Source organism: Colletes gigas, unplaced genomic scaffold (genome assembly GCF_013123115.1).
Source record: "Colletes gigas isolate AHSC1104 unplaced genomic scaffold, ASM1312311v1 Colletes_gigas_Sc00006, whole genome shotgun sequence".
NCBI lineage: Eukaryota > Metazoa > Arthropoda > Insecta > Hymenoptera > Colletidae > Colletes > Colletes gigas.
Genome location: NW_025106635.1, coordinates 2,606,408 through 2,628,162, shown reverse-complemented (window position 1 = coordinate 2,628,162; position 21,755 = coordinate 2,606,408). Strand labels below are relative to the sequence as shown.

At 44.1% G+C, this 21,755-nt stretch overlaps 1 protein-coding gene across 4 annotated transcripts in view; it reads right to left on the bottom strand.

Annotated features, from left to right (window-relative positions):
- LOC122395924 overlaps positions 1-21,755 on the bottom strand; it is a 152,930-nt gene that overhangs the window by 73,696 nt on the left and 57,479 nt on the right. For all 4 annotated transcript variants that reach the window (XM_043393850.1, XM_043393851.1, XM_043393849.1 and 1 more), the window contains exons 6-8: positions 20,376-20,622; positions 18,578-20,015; positions 16,514-17,765 (exon numbers count right to left, since the gene is read on the bottom strand). In XM_043393850.1, coding sequence (XP_043249785.1) covers positions 16,514-17,765; positions 18,578-20,015; positions 20,376-20,622 — 2,937 coding nt within the window. The remainder of the gene's footprint in view (positions 1-16,513; positions 17,766-18,577; positions 20,016-20,375; positions 20,623-21,755) is intronic.

Sequence of the window (21,755 nt, the reverse complement as noted above, 5' to 3'; positions counted from 1 at the left end):
CTAGGAAAGTATCGATTTGTTCATTAACAATGTACCACGCTGCAATGGCAAACAAACATTCAATTAATCGTAAAATACCACGCTGAAATGGGCTACTTCCTACTCACACCAGACACATCGTTAATATTTTACTACTCTTTTAAAAAAGAAAATGATTAGAAACAACGTGGAGATGACAATTGGACTCAATATACATGAATGATATTAACGATCGTGAAAACATTTAATTCTAGAATAAACGAAGAAAGACGTAATAAACCACGGGTAATGCAATCGATACGCGAAAGGGTACAGGTAGTTACGAGGGCCGCTCCAAAATTTACAAATGTCGTCGACGTAGCACGACGGTAATTCGGAAGCAATTTAAACCAGGAATGGGATCGATTTTACTCACTGATAGCGAACGTCGTCGCTGACGTCCAATCACTGTCGATCCCTTTTTAGAGACGATTCGTGTACCATGGTGCGTAGGGTTAGGCGTCTAGGTGTGCGAGCTGGTTTCTCGTTTAATGTCGAGCGGGGTGGGATAGAATAGAAATGAAAACGAAATAGAAATAGTGACATACCGCATCGAGAATTTATAGAGGTGCCGGTAAACAAAATGCGCACGGATGGATGCGCAGAGAGGCGAGAAGGAACACGTTGACGGAAGCGATAAACGAACGTTGCACGACGCGACATGCAACCGTGTCGACGGCGCGCGGTGTACTGGCGTCTCGATCGCAGCGCCGCGCCGCGCCAATACACCGGCGCGTCGCGATGCGCCGTGGCAACCACTTGGTATCACCAAGCCGGTTCGCTAACCGGTGTCCACTCACGACCACTTGTTCCCTGCACAGGAAGACGGTACACTTGAGTCGGTTCTAGCAGCCCTGAGACTTATTAAAATTCATATTCCGTGGCTGGACCCTTCGATAAACTTATTCGACACCTTTTGGACGCGTAGAACCGACGATGGAACGTCGAGGAACTCTCGAAATTAGACCTTCGAACACTCGTTTTTCTTTGAAAGAATACTATTAACAAAATTTATGCACGCATGGAAATGATAGATGATCTGCAATCCTAAATAAATTAGGATGTACTTGAAAAGTTCCAAACACCAAATAGTCATCACTATATATCTAGTAATCAGATTTCTTGCTCTATGTCCCCAAAATTGCCAATGCTATAACAATGGATGCAGGTATAATTATGCATACAGCTAGCTTCCTGAAATCCTCGGGTCCTGGTACATCTACAATGTCTTGGGATCCCAGAGACCCGAGAAACTCACCACCTTGGAACAATCCGAAAACTCCAGAGACCCTCCAGGAGTCAGTATAGATTTCTGTGGCTTCGATGTCGACTCTGCAAAGTCTCGAGGGTCTACTGTTAAGTTCATCAGCCTCTACGAGCTTAGTTATGTCAATCTCGGTCGTCTAGAGACGCCTGAATCGAGTTCCGTGTATTCAAGAATCTCTGTATCGAATTCTACGTTTACGTCATCGCCTGTATCGAGTCCTTTGTAACTCGGTATCGTTGCTATCAGACTCCGGCAGTTGCAATGGAATCAAACACTTCGCACGTATCCCAAATAAATAAATAAACCAGTAATTTTATCCGATCTCTTGGCGACGTTCGTTTTATCTCTTCTCGCGAGATCAACATCGCGCCATGTTAATTTTGTTTTCTTCTCTCCTTCGTTCCTCTTTTTTAATTTTCTTTGCGGACGTTTTGCGACCCTTTTATGGTCCAACGGTTCGCTTCTTTAGGGCCGCGTCTTACGACGTCCTCAATTCTTCCGGGCGTATCGGCTCGCGAAGCAGTTTTCAAAAGTTGTCGGATCCTGCGGGATTACTTTGATATTGACGATAACAGTGACGAAGTTGAGAGCCACGGAGGATTTTTTATGCCGGAAGCTTAAAGCGTTATTAGTTGGAAAGAGGTTCTTCGAACTTCGAGCACCTCGTGTTCCTTATCCGGGACACACTTTTAAACTTAACGGATTAAGAACATCGGATGCATATAATTCAGCACCGAGAGCTTCGATACGAGCAAGTGCAAATAACATTCCTATCGTACGTGTTTTATATAAAAAAAAACCAATCAGGGAACTTTTCGAGCCGTACTGAGTGTTCCGTGGAGTACGATCGAAACCTAGACGATCGTTTCGCGATAATGGTCAACGTTTCAATCTCGCGCGGAAGTAAAAACATTCCGATTAGACGTCGAAATTGCAAAAGCGTCGATAACGATTGCGTACGTGCGTCTAATCGGCAACAATTGTAGCAATTTTTATCGCGACTCCGACCGATTAATCACGCCCGCGTTCGATAGAATCCGACAGGTTTATGAATCACGATTCGTAATGCGCAGGGGTGCCTAGTGCACGGTCATTTCTTATCGCGAATCCGCGCTCGAATTGTTCAAACAATTTTCCGGCCGTGGCGCGGGGACCGATCGCCGACCAGGTTTCGTTTTAACACACCAAGCACGACGGAAAGGTTCAAATAGAAAGTCTCTCCGTTTTGCAACCTATGTACCCAATTACACGCGCGTACCGGTATGCATTAAACATTCCGACCCCGTACGAAGAAACGCGAGAGAGGGCAAAAATCGTGCGAGAATTCGTCACGAGTTGAACCGCAATCCACCGAATCGTTGATCGATGATTAATCGAACCGAGATCCCAAACGAAGGATTAAATTAAACACCGAGGACTTGTCGAGCACCGAGATTAGATCAGCGAATAGTTTCTGCGTGCACGTAATGCAGCCAGGCCCGGATCTTAACGTTCAATCCTCTGGAACAAAGGCGCGTAACGATCATTATATTCGGTCGTTAATATCCGATGTCTGTGCCAAGTATGCGTGTGTGGGCGCTACCGAATGCCCCGCGACTTGCAATTTGCATTGAAAACCGCTGCAAGCTGATCTCCGCTCCGACTCGTCCACATATATCATACGTAACGATACTTATGTCGGTTCGACGATACTCATTTTTGACCATCCTATTATTAGCGCAGATCTTCCAAGCTCGTTAACTTCGAACGAATTTTTCAGACGTTGCATAAACATTATCGACCACGTGTACCATCTACATAATTACGTAAACAGAAAAAGGTATCTAATGATATGCGATATCGTCGCAAGTTCGTGAGAGAACATTTTTTTCCGTGTTTGACGTAATTTGACGTTTACGTAACGGGTGGAAAATTTGCACGATCGAGATTACGATTATCTCGCGTTCGAAGGATAATCAGTCTTGCGAGGTTCGTCCATCTCTCAGCATTTGTCGTCGAACGATGAAATCGAGGATCGAGCTCTTGCAAATTCCGCTATCTGGACCAATAGATATTTCCTTGCGATTGGCTCCCAAAGAGATCGCCCTTAAACTTCCCGGAGCCCATTCGTGAACGCGGAGGCGTTCGAGTGAATCCGTAAATTCCCCAAACCGTATCTTCGGGGCCCTTTTGTGCTCGATTCTGCTCGAACTGATCCGCAAAACGTCCTGGTTCCATCTATTTTACCGGGCTCATTGATTTACGAAGCACTCCTGGATCTGTTTACGACATTCCGGCACTCGTACCCCTTACGACATCGTACTTTATTTCGTGCTACGCGGTGCGCTGTACTTCCATTACCATTAACTTCCAGTTTAAATACACTTAGCGGTAAAAGTTTGATTACCCGAGGCATTTCGAAAGCTTCTTTGTTTCATAGATTTTCTCGTTTCAAACGAAATGGAGGCACGTCTGTAAATTTGAAATCAATCGAGAGATAAGCGTCGCTAGTCCAGGAAGAAAAAGTTTTTAAGTTTCCGGATAACGCGTTCCTTAAACTTGCTTTACTATTTCACTAAGATATTCTTGAACCCCTAAACTTTTAGGGCACGTAAAAAATTGATTTCTTCATCCGGAAAAATGAGCTTTAAAATGTAAAAGCTTTGAGAACATCGATAGTAACGGGAAGCACGCTAAACTATGCTTTTATAACAGCTTTCCAAGTCACAATAGCGTATTAAAGTGCTGGTTCGAGCCATTTCGGAGCTCGAGTCGAATCGAAAGAACCGAGCAAGCTTGGAGATGAGTGTTAAGCAGATAACAGGTGCCGTTGTGCAATTAGTGTCCGAGTTACGGTGCGTATAATTTTACGAACGCGGCATATAAATTTTACGCGTCGCGGCGCATCTGTTCGGAACTTGTCAAACATTACGGCCGACGTTATGCAGAAACTCCGTGTAATTTCGGAGGAGAAGCAACCTACAGGCCCCGACCCTTTCCCGGCTTCGACGTCGTGTTTCCACGTGACTGATCCGAATATCACGGCCGAGTGTGTTCTATTCGCCCGGTACCTCGTAATTTATGCTTACAATCAGACTAACATCCATCCCGGGTGTACATGGACGCGTACAAACAGACCGACGAACACGTACGGGCGTACCTAGCAGTTCCTCGGAAGTCTGTACACAGATAAACTCCCGCGACAAACGTTATACGACAACGCTTTGACTTTGATATTAATAGAGAAACACGTCGCGTGATCGTTCTCGAACAATTTAATCAAAAACCAGGCGCGAGAATTCGGGACAACGAACCTGGGATCTTCGATCGAAGATGACTGAACTCGCCCGGGTAAAATATTTGTTTGTTCGAACGTTACAGTCTCAATTCCGTTTACATTCGAATTTTATTTAATTCTGTAAATTTTCAGTCTCGCCTTTGTTAGTTTCAGGAGAATCGTACGTATATTTTGCTTACGTTCGTTTCACTCTGCATGTTAAGACTCCGTGAATACTCTGTTTGTTTATCAAATATACGCGTAACAATAAAGATTAGAATCACCGTTTTCAGGTTATCGCGTAAAGACAACCGGATCGATTCCCAATCTATGTTTACGTTTAAAACGAAAGCGCATCGATTCTCTTTGCCCGTGTATTTATTACAATTGCTTGTTTCTACGTTGGCATTCCAGCACGCTTTTCTGTTTATGGATCATACCTTCGCGACGGGAGAGATGAAACGCAATAAAATTCGAACGCGATTCAATCCCGGCTTGCATAGAAAGCCTACGGCAATCCGTCGGACATTATCGTCATTTTCTTCCTCCGCGTTCTTTACGACCCCTCTCTTTTCTTTACTTCCATCCTTCGCGGAGAAGATGTTATATACGCGTACCGGTATGTGCCATCTAAATATTGTATTCCGATATCGGAGTATTAAGCTTTTTTCCCCCCCATCGATCAGCTTCGATTCGATTCATCGTTAAAGAGATTCCATTATCAAAGACCGAAAGACGAGGACGTTTTATTGGAAAAATCTCCCCTTTGGTCCGTGTCGCTATTCAAGTAAATAAATAAGTATTTCCAAGCTGTAATACGTTCCGCGAGATGTGTAATTGCTGTCGTGCATATTTCACGAACCCGTAATAACGGTCGCCAGGAATTCACGTTATTAATCCAGCTCATTATGTGGCATGCTAACGTAGGAGTGTTATGGGCCGTGTTTATGGAATACGTAGACAGCAATGGAGGAACTGAACGAAATGAATTGGGCTTCCTGAAGTTTCAACGAACCCAGAAACATTGGGAACAAAAAAATCCAGATTTTATCCATCCAGGCACACAAAATTCTAAAAACCAAATAAATAGCCTCTTTTGTCATCGTTCTATCGATCTTGGAATTTAGTTCTAAATAGTGTACTTAATAATCTACTAATGTTCAAGGTTCAACTAAAGTTTGCAAGCCTTTCTCATCATTTAATTACGATAAAAACACGTGACACATATTTTATTCAATTTCAAGGCAGTTAATATTAGTAGTCAGGCCTATCTTCGAATGATTTTTTTACGAGCCCAGAGACATAATCGTGGATACGACATATGCTCCAAACCTCGAAACTTTAAAAAGCCGTAATGTCGTGAAAAATGGCACGATCGACGCGAAATAAAAACGACACACCGAGGCACGAGCTGGAACGTGACCGTGCACGTGGTTTTATAGATGCCCGTATCGCGAAACCATTTGCATGGAACATCAGCTCGCGATGGAACCAAGACGCTCGCGTATATTCCGCTCCGGCGGATTTACTTTCCGTCGAAAATTGCCCGCGTTCTTACGCGAACGGAGAATTAACGTCGCGTAAACCGCGGACCTTCAAGCACCGTCGAAAACGAACCGAAAGGATTTCAGTTCTCGAAGCACGTGCCCGAATGCTTGATCACAAGCACGACGGCCATTTAAATATTTCAATAATTATTCGCTCGTTTCACGAACGAGATTATGGAAATCGCGTCGCGACTGGAATTCGAGTTTCCTAGCTGGAATCGACACGGCTGCTGGTCTCTTGTAATAAATACGATCCGATTTCTTACGTCAACTCGCATTACGTTTGCACAAACAATGTTCCATCAGCGGATTCTAGAACTTCTTGCCACGTTTCGGGGGTCTTTTCAACTCGAACAGAAGGCAATTAATAATGTAAAAAAGAACGAAAGTATTGTAAAATTTGAAATTAAGACGCGAGCCACTGGCGACTTTTCCTCGAATAATTCTCGAAACGTCGCCTAGAATGACAGACGCGGTGGCATTTTTTCTACCCGGGGGAAACAAAAGTTTCTGGCTGGAGAGTGGGTGGTTCTACCAAACTTCTAACTGTCCTGGTAACTTTAGCAGACACCGGTCCGTGTGCAAATGAATAATTAACACAACAGAACGGAGCAACGCGTTACGAGATAAAAAGTTAGTGACCCGGGGTCTGTCGTTTCTGAGGCGAAGATCTCCTCGTCGAGGAACTAATTACATCCAATTGTAGCTTCATTTCAGCCCACTTTTTCTACAGCGTAAACCGTAATTTGATCATTTCCAAGCATTTAGCAAAACCATCTAGCATTCGCAGTTTCAAATTCGAATTCGTGTTTCTCAAGAAATTATACGATCAATTTCTTATGGAAATAATAATTGTAACTGACATTTATCTATGTTATACTAGTTTAAAATAATACCGAGTAAGAATGCAGGACGACCTCTCATTAAAAATATATAAAATGCCCATATTTCAAATATTCTTTTAATTTTGTTTCGTAATCGCGAAAAAGGGAACGATCGACCAAAATCAACCGTCTCATCGTTGAAATATTTTTCGTACAGAATATCGGATTCCATTAAATACTAATTATTTAACGTTAATCGCCAGAGAAGCTGCCACTGGCAAATTTTCACGATAATTTCTTTGACGCGGCAAGTTTAGCGCAAACAATTCCATATGAGCAAATATCGCGATCGTCAAAGTTCGAATACCAGCTGCATTCAGCGAAAAAGCTAGCTCGAAATTCGACGAATTATCGTGAAAGCAACGAACGAACTTTTCTGTTTCTTTCGACGTTAAAAGGACATTATTATTCTTGATCCGTGAAATTACTACGAAGGGAGGATCGATCTTGAGAGAGGTCTTGTTCAAATAACTGGCAGCTCTGACGTCAACGATTTTGAAATTTGCATACACGCAGCCGGGAAAAACCTGACGAATCGTAAATTATTCTGTAAAAGCTTCGCGGGGCGAATCAAATATGCATCTCGGCAGAAAAGCCTCATGTTTCTCGAGTAATCTCGAGTTCGATTGACTCCGTGGATCCTCCGGGGAACAGGATGCCTTCTGTGCCCTACTGAATCTGTAATTTTGTTGTTATTTTCTTTTCTTTCGGTTTGCGTGCCCTTTCGCTTTAAACATTTCATCTACGATTCGTATTTTCGAATTTATTTTTCAAGTATTTCTTTCAAGATTTTTGAGAAACGACTCCGGAAGAATTTACGAGTAACATTGCAAGTTACTTTTGATTTTTTCGAGCAACAAATTTCGACGTTTGATCGTTATATTAATGAATTTAGAAGTAGATTAAAGTCATCGTTTGCGTAATACGGGCTCGTCCAATTCGATAATTACCGACAGAAACGTTGTCCACGCACCCCGCAAATTAGTTTAAAGTGCGCTTGAAACATTTAATACCAGCAATAGTGTTTTAACAAAATTATCGGGATTGCTTTAGGCGAATTCACTATTTGAGATTCATAATTACGGTCAATGGTAGAATTTACAGTGGCGCGTAACCGTTCGAATAATGGCGAAGCGTAATCTGTTCTCCGAATCATAAATGTAATTTAAACAGACCGCGTAAAAGGATTTCGAGTAATTTTTTTTATCTGATTACGTAAATTGGATAAAGGAAAAAATGCGTATTTAAATCAGAATTTCGGCGTTCGTTCTTTTCAACGCGAAGGGAATTTCTTGCTTTAAAACATTAAAAAGGTACGGGCCCCTGGAATATTTCTGTAAAATTAGCCAATTGTAACGAAACAAACAAAACTTTCTAACGAATCGATGTTATGATATCAGATAACAAAAGTTTCTATTTATGCTACCATAATTGTGCTCCGCGTATTACATTTTTGTAACCAATGTCCAAAACCGATAATGAGCGAGGACATTGATGACATTTATAAATGCAAAACAGGACAAGGACTATATTGTTTACAACAAGCATATCGAACTGAATTTCGCCCGAGGGCTAATTTGCACTTTGCTACTATGTCGAGGGCTGCAAACAATTAATTTGTCAGCCAAACATATATTAGATACCATTATCCAGTCGCATCGACGCCAGTCTCGCTGTTATATCGGAAGCAAACATGTAGAAGGTCGAAAAGAAACAATAATTTTGCTACCTGTGTACATTCTCGATTAGATTTAAGTGTGCTATATTATTGTAAATATATTTAAAGAATTCAGGGAAAGTATGGAAGTAAAATCATTATTTTAAATCCAAGTTGTTCGAACAAAGGGGTTCGAGGATCCAAGGTACTCCGATTACCAACAATCGTGAGTGTTTCAGTCATTGACGTAAGGGTTGATGTGTTTCATTTGTTATCCCAAAGAGGATCACGCGATATAGCGATAGAAATACACTGTGTCTCGAAGGAAAATTTCTGCTTTAAATGAGAATTATTATTCGTGGAAATGTCACGGACGGTTCGTGGCTTCTGGAGTTCTGGAAATAGGATCGAAATGCGAATTCAGCAAGCGATCGTCTCACGTAACGTTAGTCGACCTTCTGCATTGTCGGCAGTGAAAGCATGTAATTTCATCGCCTCCTTCGTCGTATCATTCGACCTCAACGGGTGTACGTTGCAGGTGCAACGTACCGCGGTTCGCTCTTCGTCAAGATAAAACTCACCTACGTGAGCAATTCTTGTCAAGCAAATTAATTTTATTATCGATCGATTCTTACCCCCGAGACGGGAGAAATCTATTCCACGGCCCGTTTACGTGCATTACGAACGGCAATACTGATCCCGTTTCCGGTTACAAATGGCGATATTGTCCTCCTTCTCGATTCGAACACAACGCGCGAACACGATCGATGCTCCCAGGATATTTTACACATCTCCGTGCGTCGATTTGCATTAGAATGTTATATTACAGCGGTGGTTAAACCTTGTCACGATACCGGCGATATATCGTCCGTCATAAATACTCGAGAGTGCATCCTCAAATCGAGGCTCGCGAGCATACTGGATGGCTACGAGCTTTCAAAGCATGTAAAATTATTCCACATTATTTACTCTTTTCTTGTTTTGCCTTCCTAAGCTAAATTTTGAAAGTAATACGTGGATTCAATGAATCGAATAAATATAAGAGAGATGCAGTTTGGCCACCCGTCGTTGCATCGTGCGTGCATCGCTCAAAATAAACTTTTAATATCGCCAATAATCTTCACGACGTCTTCGTGGATCAAAATAGAACGGCCAGTGTCGCGATGCAAATATGGGCTAACGAGAACCGCGAGAAATTGCTTTTAAAATTGCTTTATTGCAGAATCACGTCGTAAGCTCGCGGTCTTTGGCTCTGATCATGGGTCGTTAAAAAAAATTTGTTGTCCCAAGCTCGTTCCAAGAAATCCGGGGACGATATACGCTGACGAACAAATCAGGAACCTACGCTTGCATTTATATTCACGTCGACTACGGCGAATTTTATTCACTGGTGCGAATTCGATACCATTTTTTCGAAGCAATGTCAATGTACTGGTGTTTGAACGAAGAGTAAAACTATTTGGTATCGCAAGTTATTTTACCAACAAAAAAAATGCAAATTTTGTACGCGAAGCTTCGAGAAGTGATAAGTAGAAACAGGGAGTAATGAACAGACACGCCAGCCAAATTGTATTCGATCGAACGCTACGCATTTTCGACCACCACTGTCTTGAGAAGAAAGCGTGATACGAACAAAATTTTATTCCAGAAACTTGATCGAATTGATGGGCAATGAGAGTCGAAGGGTAATTGGCAGCAGCTAACATAAAGCTTCCCGTATCGATCGTACGCTATCGCGTGATGCGCACTCTAATTACCATTTATCAGTAAAGCAACAAAGAAAATAACGACGGCCACGGAAATTTGCTGGAGGTTAATGATTACCATACACAGCCACGGTAATTTAGCGGTTTAAACTTGTCCATCGGTGCTCTCTCTTTTCAAGACGGACCAATTACCGACTTTGTAATTAATGCGAGCTATTACGGTGGAATCGTACGAGTACGTTCCCGTGGAACAGCCGCCCGGAAGAAACCAACTAGTCTAAATTGCACAGACATATTCGACAAACGATTTCGCGACTATTTCTACACTTTAGGAATCCCTTTGTTGCTCGATTACCGCGCTCTTTGTCCGTCGCATTCGTACTCTCGAGCGGTATTTTCACAAATAAAAAAAAAACGCTAATTCTATTTAAGTCTGGTTTATTTATCTACCGAATCTGAAACTGACTTGTTTTTGAATCGTCTCTCTTGTAATACCATGATAAAATATTTAAAACAAATACTTATATCAAACGTGAAAATGATTCTCAAATGTAGAGTGTACGTATTTGTTTAAAAGTTAACAAACAGTTTGAATCGAAAGAATTCGTTAACATAATCGGGGGATAATCGAGCGTGTAAATCGCGCGAGAGCAATGGATTTGAATAAAAATACATAAAAAATGCAACGTTATGGAAATGCAGTTGGATCGGAGGGAGGGGAGGGTGGGGATGGGAAGAAGCGCGCGAAACGTAATTATAATCAATTCGGTATTCGATTTGATGCCTTTCGATGGGACGGTCCTTTGTGTTTGTTTCGAGCGTCCTAATCGATACGAGTGCAGCTTTTCAATTTATCGAAAACCGTTCGCCATAAAAGCACGAACGTTATTGGAGCGGCGCGCGTGTGCGCGGCGCACCGCTTCGAAGAAATATCGCGGTTTAAAGGCGATGGAATACAGGTAGCGGGGAACAGGTGAGAAACCGGGATGCGAGGCCATCTGTTAGTTTCAGAATAAAGTAGCCGGCGCAGGTCGATTCTAATAGAACCTCCAGGTAGCGCTTACAGCGAAGAAATCAACGACGGGAGAAAGTGCATTCGCCCGGTGCAATCGATGCACCCATTTAAACTTGACACTCGCCCTTGTCTTTCGTTCGACAGCGAAACCGGTTCGCTCTTCCCGTCTACGTAACCGATTACCTTCACCTTAATCGGGCCGAATTCTAACAAAATTCCGGCCTCCAGGTCGCCAGAAATATGAAATTTTTCACTTACCGCGACGGGAGAAAATGAAGTTTAAAATTGGCACTCGTGCATAGAGCTGGGTATCTAGCAACTGGGACGGACGATAACTATTCCAAGCGAAATTAGAAAAAAAGTGATGCAGCAAAAATTTTGCACTGTTTACCACGCCCTATTGCACCATTGTAAAGTTTTTCTCGCGAATGCACCGATGCAATTGCACTTTTTTAATGACAGAACCGACTAAATGAAATTACTATTAATTTGATCCCTTCACCCATCCTATAACTCCAATTTAATATAATTTTTGGTGATACTCGTATCACTGGAAGCGAATAAATGTATTTAGAATCAAACGATTGCTTGAATCGACTCTAAAGTTAAAAGCTCATTTGTCCCCAGGAGCCGTATTTAGTTCAAATTATGCGAAAAAAACAAGAATTGGAGGGAAATGTCAATGTGCCAATTTTTGCAAGAGTATTTTAAAATACGGTGACCCAGTACTGGGAACTGATTGACGGGCGATTGAATTATATCGCGAAAGCGTTTATTATAAATTTCCATTTTTATTTGACATTTAAAACCGCGAAATAATTTAGCGCGAGTGAGAGACCCTATATTTAAGTTATGACAGAAATAAAAGAAGATTTTCGACCGAAACTTGATGGAAAAATAACTGGTTTATCGGGACTACAATGATTAATTACTCTGTCCATCCAGTTAAGAATTTGCGAAATGAATAACAATTCTTGCGTCTAATTGGCATTCATAGCCTTTGCAGGTTTCTATGAATTTCCAATAGGTTTGAGAACCAAACGACCACCTGTCGCGTAAATTCCTATCCTTCGGAGATTAATACCATCTGCGTAGACGTAGTTGGAATAATATTACATACTAAACCGAAAATCAAATTCCACGATAGTAATTGCTACGAAACACGTTATAATTAACTGGCAATAATCCTGTCCGAAATAATCTAATTATGTGACGCGTTGAAAGTGTATAATTACACGACACACGATGAAACATGTTTTCTTCAATGTCCCCTTAGGGAAAATATAAATCATTAACCGTGCATCAAAGAAAAAACATTCCTTTATTACAAAGAACTTTTGCAAACAATTCCTCGAAGGAACAAGTATTTTTAAACGGTGCAACAAATCGTTCGTTATCTCCGAAATAATTTACCGCGACTTTAAACGCGTGACTCGAGTTCATAAGAGTTGTGTTGTCTTAAACAGCTGACACTATAAATTTCAATGGCAACACTATAAATTTTTCCTCTTTAAAATTTTCTACCTTGAAAATATCTGCTGTCAAACTTCCAATAAATTGTTCCTGCGAACGACAAGAATGGATTAGCTTTTATGACACGCTGGAATATTTATAACTATGTATTTATTTCGTTTGAAGCCAGCAAACACAAACGAAAACAAAGCGTGCCTCTATTTTTGGTGCACGGAACGACAATCTAATGATTAATGTACCGAGCATTTTATTTATAATTTACCGGACCCGCCCGGAATACGAAATTAAACTCCACGAAAATCGACAAACGATTCGTCCTTCCGTCGTGCACGGGTTGTTCCGAAATTTTTAGTGAGTGGGTGACGTATTTCGAAACGGAAGACAAACCTAAATGAACGATCTTATGGTCGCGGCTTGGGGACGCGTGAATAATTCATGAAGGAAAAATTAACGGTCTATTCACGCGTGAATGGAAAAGGTAATACAAAGAAAGCGCGAATCCTGTAAAAAACATCTAACAATGCATTGTCATGTAAAACGCGCGACGTGGCGATGAAAAATTAAGATATATGTCGCTGAAACGTACGTGTCAATTTCTCTAGCAAACGCTACGCGAGGATTTATCGTTCATGCTAACACGAATAGTTTCGTCTCTTTCAGGGAATCAATCTGTGGAGATTTTTTGATCCCTTTACGATCTAAAAATATACAAATATACAGAAACTGTAGGGTGATTTAAAAATAATTTTTTAGAATCGAATATATCAGGTATACTTTCAGATTTGAAGAGGCTTTAAATAAGGATTTGCAAAAACATAGTCTCGAATCGATCACAGACTACCGGTATTATCCCTCGCCTTATATCTTGGTCAAAATTTATATATTCGAATGTCTTCATCGGAATATCATTGAACGACCCTTCGCTGGTTTCGAGGAGCATTTTTATACGACGTCCATCGCGAGATATAGGAATACACAGGGGGATGGGGTCGCTCCAGAAAGTTGTACGATTCAAAAGAGTAAAGAAGAAAGGGCGAAGCTCACGACTTCGCGGAACTTCCCTTTTCCGGATTAAGTATTGCCCTGAGACTGTGAGAAAACTTCCTACTCGTTTCAAGAGCCCAAGGACACGCGAAAACATTAATAAAAATGTTACGTTCGGTATTGGTCACTGTTACGATTCCACGATCAAAGAAACAAAATTTCCCTCGATAATTAACCAGACGGACCCACACTACGGTCAACAAACGCGATACCACTGTATCATTTCGCCTAATGATTCGAACCTTGAATACTCCATTATGTATCCGGGCACAAAAATTCTCTATTTACTCGAAAGCAGGTCTTCCGTTTCATTATTTCGTTGGTCCCGTTTCCAACGGCGTTTCGTTTCGGTTTGTTTGCCGTGGCCATATTTTTGTTCGAACGCTCGACTAAATTTTCAATCGTTTGTGCCGTTTGTCGCGCGCACGTACGATTTCCTTTGAGAAATCGGCCGTGCAACGTTTCAGAATTTTATAACGTTTCGTTAAACAACGCTTTCTGCTCCCTCCCTCCGGGGATCCTAATTTTGGGCCGAATTAACGACCCCCGGGTGTATTATGCCGTCGTGTTTCTGGTCGTGCTCGGTATAAACTGGAATCGCGCGTGATGAGCGGTATAATGTCCCTTTGTCTGCTGAGCAGACGCGATCGCGGATTCCGCGTGGGTGACGCGTGGGCGACTTTACACGCGGACGTAACCGGTTCGACGAACGTACGATTACATCGCATTACACTTTGCGCGTTTGTACGTTCGTCACTCGAGAGCATCGCTTAAGGTTTCCGTATCTGCGACGTGGACGGACATTTATTCGACACCGCGCGACAAACATTGACGTACAGGCACTCGACGTGCAAATTTATCGCCTCGAACGTGTGCTAGACACGGAGCAAACACAGCTTTTGAAATATTAAGCGCGTCGCGTAAGATAACACGACATCGATGGTAGTTCTCGATTTTGAGACTAAGCAACGCGACGCGAATGATTCTATTACCAAAAAGCCGTGGTTCGACTAATTAATTTCGTAGGAATTCAATATCAATCGTGGCTGGTGTGGTTACGATATACCGCGACACGAATAATCTCGTTACTTTACGGGCAGAGGGTTTTTGCGCGCTCGCGATGGGCAAAAAAAGCTTAACGGATGGAAACAATACGTTTATGACCTGAATATTCTTGCTCGTTGCATAGCAAATGCACTTTCGGTACGTAGCGGTTATCACAAACGTTTCATCGTACCACCGAAGGCATTCGCGCGAATATAATTTAGTCGGAAAGTTGCTATAGCGGTCGGACAATGAAAGGAAATGGGACGGTTTTAATCTAAAATTAAAATATTCTAGAGAAACGGCGACGCGACGAGCGCGGTGTTTTATGGCGGAGGTTTACCAACGGTCTCGATCGTTTCTTGCGCCCGCGGTTACAACAAGGGCCGCTCGACTCGGTTCGACAGGTTGATTAAAATACCTCGCGACGTTGAGTAGGAGAATTAACCGACGCGAGTGTGTTTGCCCCGTAGAAACGAACGTCTGTCCATGCCGGGGATCGAAGCATCTACTGCGGGGAACGTGTATGCCATTCCGCCATTAGTAACTTCGGGTTACGACCTGCGGACTATCACTCGCACCGAGAGAAATGGTATAACCGAGACACGAAGTAATTGGACTTGTAGAAAATTGGTTTCCACGTGTATTAACATTGTACAAGGCACAGGGACCGTTCCATCGCCCAGTGTACTCGATATCACGTAGTTTACCAATAAAAAGCAGACCGTCTATTCGACGTACGTGTCCCGGTTATGCGAGATTATTCCGCACGACTTCGTTTCGCTACGTGATCATAGTGCGGCGCATCGATCGACGGAGGGAATTAAAAATTAATGGAAAATAGGATTACAAGCGAGGCGGAAGAATCCTTGAATGTCTTACTAGAATCGCTGAGAGATTCGTGTGGTCAAAGTGCTCGGCGCCCGGGGAACCCGATGGGTTTCAAATGGAGAGCCAATTAGAAGAGCAATCGAACTTCCAGACAACCGAGAAACTCGGTAATCTGAACGGGGGGGATTTAAATAACACTGTCGCTTGTTCTTTGACCGTGAATCGGATAAATGGAGGTAGCTATCTTAATGGGTGTTGCGTAAAGGAAGTCGTATCGGGCGTCTATCGTGTAACGGAATGATGGAGGAATATCGACTAACGTTTCTATTTTCTCTCTACGATCGACAAAACATATCTGAGGGGGGGTTAATAAGACTTTCTCGGGCGATCTGGGAGGGAACTGCACATTTAGGGGTGGCTTTTCGATTTTCTCTGGCCCTTTGTTTCCATAAAATTTCAATACTTTTCGATTAATAAAAGAATCGTGTAAGAGAGAAAAATAACGGTAAACCATCTCGTCGTATACCATTTTTATCATGCTCGAGCAAACTGTGCAATAACGAATTTAACAACAATAACTTTGCAACCCTTTGGAACCCTTCGAAGCGCGTGTTTCCGGTCGGTTCGCTTCGTTGTTTACAGATAACCACAAAAGGGCCAAAGGCGATCGAAAAGTCGTGTTTACCCGCGAACGAAAAATGATAAACTAGTAACACACTGCGTGTATTAAAAGCGATTTGAAGCGAATGGAATCAACGTTGTGTGACTTACCCATCGGTGTTGTGCGTCAGGAACGATTTCGGCAGGGACAGCGATCGCTGATGAGGATCCAAACAAATGTCCCCGGGCAGAGAGTCGTCCCCTCTGGTGGGAGCGCTTCCGGGCCTGGACAGCATCCCGTCCCTCGGCGGCTCCATCAGCGTCTTCAACGAGCCAATCACCGCGTCCTCCATGGGGGTGGACGCCCCGGAACTTTTCGCGTTCCTCGGGCTCTTCGTCACCGTTCGATCGGAAGTGGTGACCCAGATATCGCTGCTGGAAGACGACGAGGTGGTCGACGAAGATACAACCTGACCGCTCGGCGATCTGTTCACGATACCTTTCCCCTGGACCGGCGACACTTTCCTGTCCTTGTTTTCGCAACCTTCGAAGCTACCGGCGAACTCGGGCTTCCTATAAAATCGATGATGCTCCCTCTTCTCCGTGCCCGCGTTCGTGTTACTCCCGTTGGATCCCTCGAGCGGCGACCATCGATTCGATTGCTTCAGCACGCTCTTCGGCTGCCTCTCCTGATACTTGGACGCGTTCGAATTGTTTTGATCGCGATTCCCGCGATTCTTACGCGACGTGGTATCGCGATCGCGGAACTCGCGCTCGTCCATTCGCTCTAACGACGCCGGGGACGAGCTGGCGCTTCCTCTGCTCGCGTGGCCGCCACCGTCCGTTGGGAGTCGCTGATGAGCCGGGTAGCTCTGGGACAGCTTCATGAATACCGGAGCCTGGTTAGGGGAGTACAGAGTGTCCCTTTGCGAGCAGTGCGGCCAGAAATCGCAGGTGCTGCTGTTGCAACGTAATTTCGTGTCCGGACTGACGCAGAAGTCTGGGTTCACCGACGAAGGGTTCACGTTTGGGGTCGTCGCTCCTCTTTGAAGCGTCTTCGGTCGTCTAGACTGTTGTTGTTGCTGCTGCTGCTGTTGTTGTTGTTGTTGTTGTTGTTGTTGTTGTTGCTGTTGTTGTTGCTGCTGCTGCTGCTGCTGCGTTTGCTGCTGCTGTTGCTGCGACTGTTGCATCGACGGAACGACGGATTTCGTAGATTGCTGCTGCTTCGACGATATAAAGTAAACGTCGTACGTATTCGCATTGCCCCGTCTTTGCTCCTGACTTTCTTCTCGGCGTTCAAAGCGACTCGAGAGAAGATTCCTGGCCACTACACGGCTTCTTGTACCGTAAAGAAACTCGGTTACCGCCTCCGTTTCACGGAGAAGCTCTTCGTTTAATGCGTCCTCGGTCGACTGCGCTTTTCCTAAGAAACACGCACGAACATGCTATTGTGGCAATAAACGAACCAACCGTGGACTATAAATTTATTTATAGAACGCAAAAGAACAGGAAGTTTTTCATGTGTTTTCTTATCGATTTAGGATAGTGCGTGGTGTGCTGCGTGCTATTCCGCTCGAACGGCCTTCGCACGTTCGGTTGTCAAACGATCGCGCTGTATCTCTAGCAATTTTGTAGCGCTTTTAATTACAATTACAAATTGAATGTAACAAGTAGGCCAACTGAATATTATGATCGCGATGTCACGTGTAATGTGATATCAGGGCATAACGGCTATTGCATAAAATAAACAATCATTTGCAATACATGTACGGAACCGTTCGTTACGAAAGCGGAGTCTATCGTTTTTTAAACGAAGTTTCTGCAATGTTCGTGAAACATATGAATTTGTTCTATAAATTATCAAAATTAACGAGGGTAAATTCAGGGTGCTGAACAGAATGATAAAGAGTGGAAACATTTTAAAAAATAGATTTTTCTTTCGATAACGTCTGCCTATCGATGAATATCAAAATCGTACAACGAGCTAATTAGGAGTGATTAGCGTTTCACGATCGATTGAAATGCAAATGAAATCATTCTTTTATATTTTCCTGGGATCGATCTCTCACGAAAAATGGCGTGTCGGAGAGATACAACGATGGCAAGCAAACGTGCCGAGGCCTCGAGCAAAGAATTCACATCCAATTAAATAAGTGCTCACAATATCGCCGAACAATGAACGTACAGCGGTCGATATGGAACCAAGAAACGTACGAACGGTTAGTGAATACGTACTGTTTTGAAGCGTGTGACGTTTCCTATCGTTTCCCCGCTCATTGGAAATTTTAACAACGACTCTATGAGGTTCGTTGGACTCCCTCGAGTGATCTCTGCTCGGTGTCGCGGTGCCGGGGGACCTCTTCTCGGGTAATTGAAGACTTCTGGATCTCCTTACTTTAGATTGATGAGATTCCGGGGACACTTGGGCCGTCCTGGCGCTCTGGTGTTGCCTCGAAGCGTTCCCGCGTCTAAAAGGATTTGGCGTCGGTGACCTGCCCTGCCTCTCGGCGCTGCTCGACGACGAGGACGAGGACGAGGGCGAGTTGAACGACAACTGCTTCCCGGACTCCGACGAACCGGGCGATCTTCTCAATCCCTGTTGGCTTCTGTGATGACGGGTCTGCCTGTTGGGCGAGATCCTCTCGCCGTTGGCGCGGATCGACTCCGTGGACGAGTTCAACGCTATGATCGAGGACGAGACCAGGCTGAGGTTCAACGACGAGCTGGGATTGTCGTCCTCGTCGCCGTCGTCGTATCCCTCCACCGAGGAGTCCGTGTTCTCGGCCAGTCTGGGCATGGTCGCCCTCGTCACGCAGCTATCGAGGCTCCTGAAGCCCATCGAGGACGAGGAGGAACTCGAGGATTCCAAATAACGCTGAATGAATTGCGATCTTCTCGTGGAGGATTGATCTTCCAGCGATTTGGCCTGTGCCATTCGATACTGTTGTTGTTGCTGTTGCTGCTGTTGTTGCTGTTGACTACTGGTGTTCTGCCTCCTAGTTCTGGACGGCACGTTCGATGTTTTCCGAGAGGAAGACGGCAGGGAGCTCCAGTTTACTTGGCGCGGCGGCGATGGCGGCGGGCTGATAATGTCGCTGTCCACTATGGCGTTCGATCGCGGCAGGAACGGCGCTTTTCCGTAGTTGCTTCGTCCGGAAGAGTGTTTCGAGGACGATTTTCTACCCACCACGTCCTGGAAAGCTGGCGGGGGCGATATGATCGGCGTGATCGACGGCGGTGAATGCGATTCCGGGATGCTGTGCGGCGACGTGCATGCGCTGCTCGCCACGGACTCGAAATCCTGACCGTGGAGGGCCAAGTAGTCCGGCCTTTGACCGTCCAATCTCGAGAACTCCTGAGGACATTTCCCCGGCTCGCTGTTGCAATGGTAGTCGGCCAATTTGACCGTGGCGCGTCGCGGCAACGGCAGAGTTCCCGTGGTCGCGGTGACCAAGCTGCTCTCGTAACTTATCCTTCGATTCTCGTCCAGGGACCTTTGTTGTACCTGGACCCAACCCGATCGACCCAAATAGACACCGTCCACCTCTCTGTCGCACCATCTCACCGGCGACAATTCCCTGCTGCAGTCGCCGCTGATGAAAAGTTCCCCGGAAGTGCCGCTGTTACCCGACAGGAACGAATTCGAGGATTCTCGACGACGAGAACTGGTCACCTGTCCGCAAGTTCATCGGTAGAAGTATACACGGCTCCTCGAAACGCTTAGGCAGCCTTCAAACTTTTTTAACAAGAGCTAGCGAATTTTCAGACCCCTCGAAAAATTTTACTTGCAAACGTACACGGGGAATAAAAAAAAAAAGGTGAATCTCGCCGAAGAAGGCGGTCGAAGTTGCGTCGGGCGACAGTCATAATACGGTTCGAAGTTTAAATAAAACGAGTTGGGAAAAAATTTAGACTCCAGTGAACATTTAAAGCGAAAGTTTACGATAGGATCGAGTTAAAGACGAGCCTCAGGCGGAATGGGGAATAATAAAACGAACTTTCTTTTCTTTTTTTTTTCGAATGTTTTACTTGCCTGCCCGTGGCTGTCCTGTCGATGCTGTTTTAAACTCGAGCTCGACGATATCGACGCCGTCGTGTCGTGCCGTTTTAAGGATGGTATTGAAGTGCCACGTGTGTACGAGCCTCGTGTGCCTCCGCTTGATTTTCCTCTGCTGCCAGACTGGCTTTTATTGCTGCCGACGCTGTACGTGGATCCTTGAGAACCCACCTCCCAAGGATCTGAAGTACTGCGTAAGTGCAGGATCGACACGTTCGGGCCTCTGGAAAAAATATTTATTTTTACATTACGGAAAGTTATGCTTGGACGAATAGGGAAAATTTATAAACCACAATGAACCATCGTACCAGTGAATCTCTTAAATTTATTCAAACCCAAAACAAGAAATTTAATCAGATCCTGAGATATCAACAGACATACGTTTCTGAAATGGAAAAGAAATGGTTCGAGATACCGCTACTCGCCAAAATGATCTAGCAATGCACTCTCGCTTTTTATACATATTTTGCAAGCGGAAAACGACACAACAAGACTCATTTATCCGTGAATGGTCCCCAGTTTGTCCTCGAGAGAACCACCCTCGCAGATCGTCGCGGATATAATACACAGATACGTCTGCAGTTTGTATTGGCTGAACTCGATTTGAGGAGGTTGTTGCACCGTTGCAACCTGGATGCGCTGCTTTTCTCCCTTCGTCTCGTACAATCTCCCCGTATAAATATTCATCGAGAGTACGTGGCTAGCGATATAGATATCGCTAGATAGAAGAGAAGCAAATAAAGATGTCACGACGGTGGAAAGAACGTAGGGAAACGAGGACGTTGCATCCATCTTGCTTCGAAATGCCTGCACAGACGGGGGACTTCTTCCTTCTCGATTTGAAACCGCCGTGAGATAGCACGAATCGCTGGAATACGCGGTAAAAGCCGGTAAACCACGAATCAAGGTAAAACGGATCCGTCGACGTTTTAGGTTCCAACGAAAATAAATGCGCTCGCTGTACTTTACGGGGCGCGGGCACGCTTTCGATTTAACTGTGATTAAATGCACAAACGGACCTTCTTTCCTCGTTTCTCTCTAAACGTCTGCGTTAACGAAGAACCGATAAACAGAAATTCTGAAAAATAAATTTTCTTTCTTCGATATGAAAACGTTTGTATCTTAAACCACGTTCGCGTTAATATAAATCCTGCTTAGAAGATCGATAGCTTTTGTGTTTCGAATTTAAATAACGTGTTCGTTGAACAAAGTGGAACAAGTCTGTACGGGCGCAGCGAAACAAGATGGTTTTCGTTATTTGAAAGCAAGTGGCCGCGGAACGAAGCGTTTTAAACGTTTCCCAAACGCGGTAGCCGAATGTCAATTCTTGAACGCTCCTCGAAGTAGGTCGCGGAA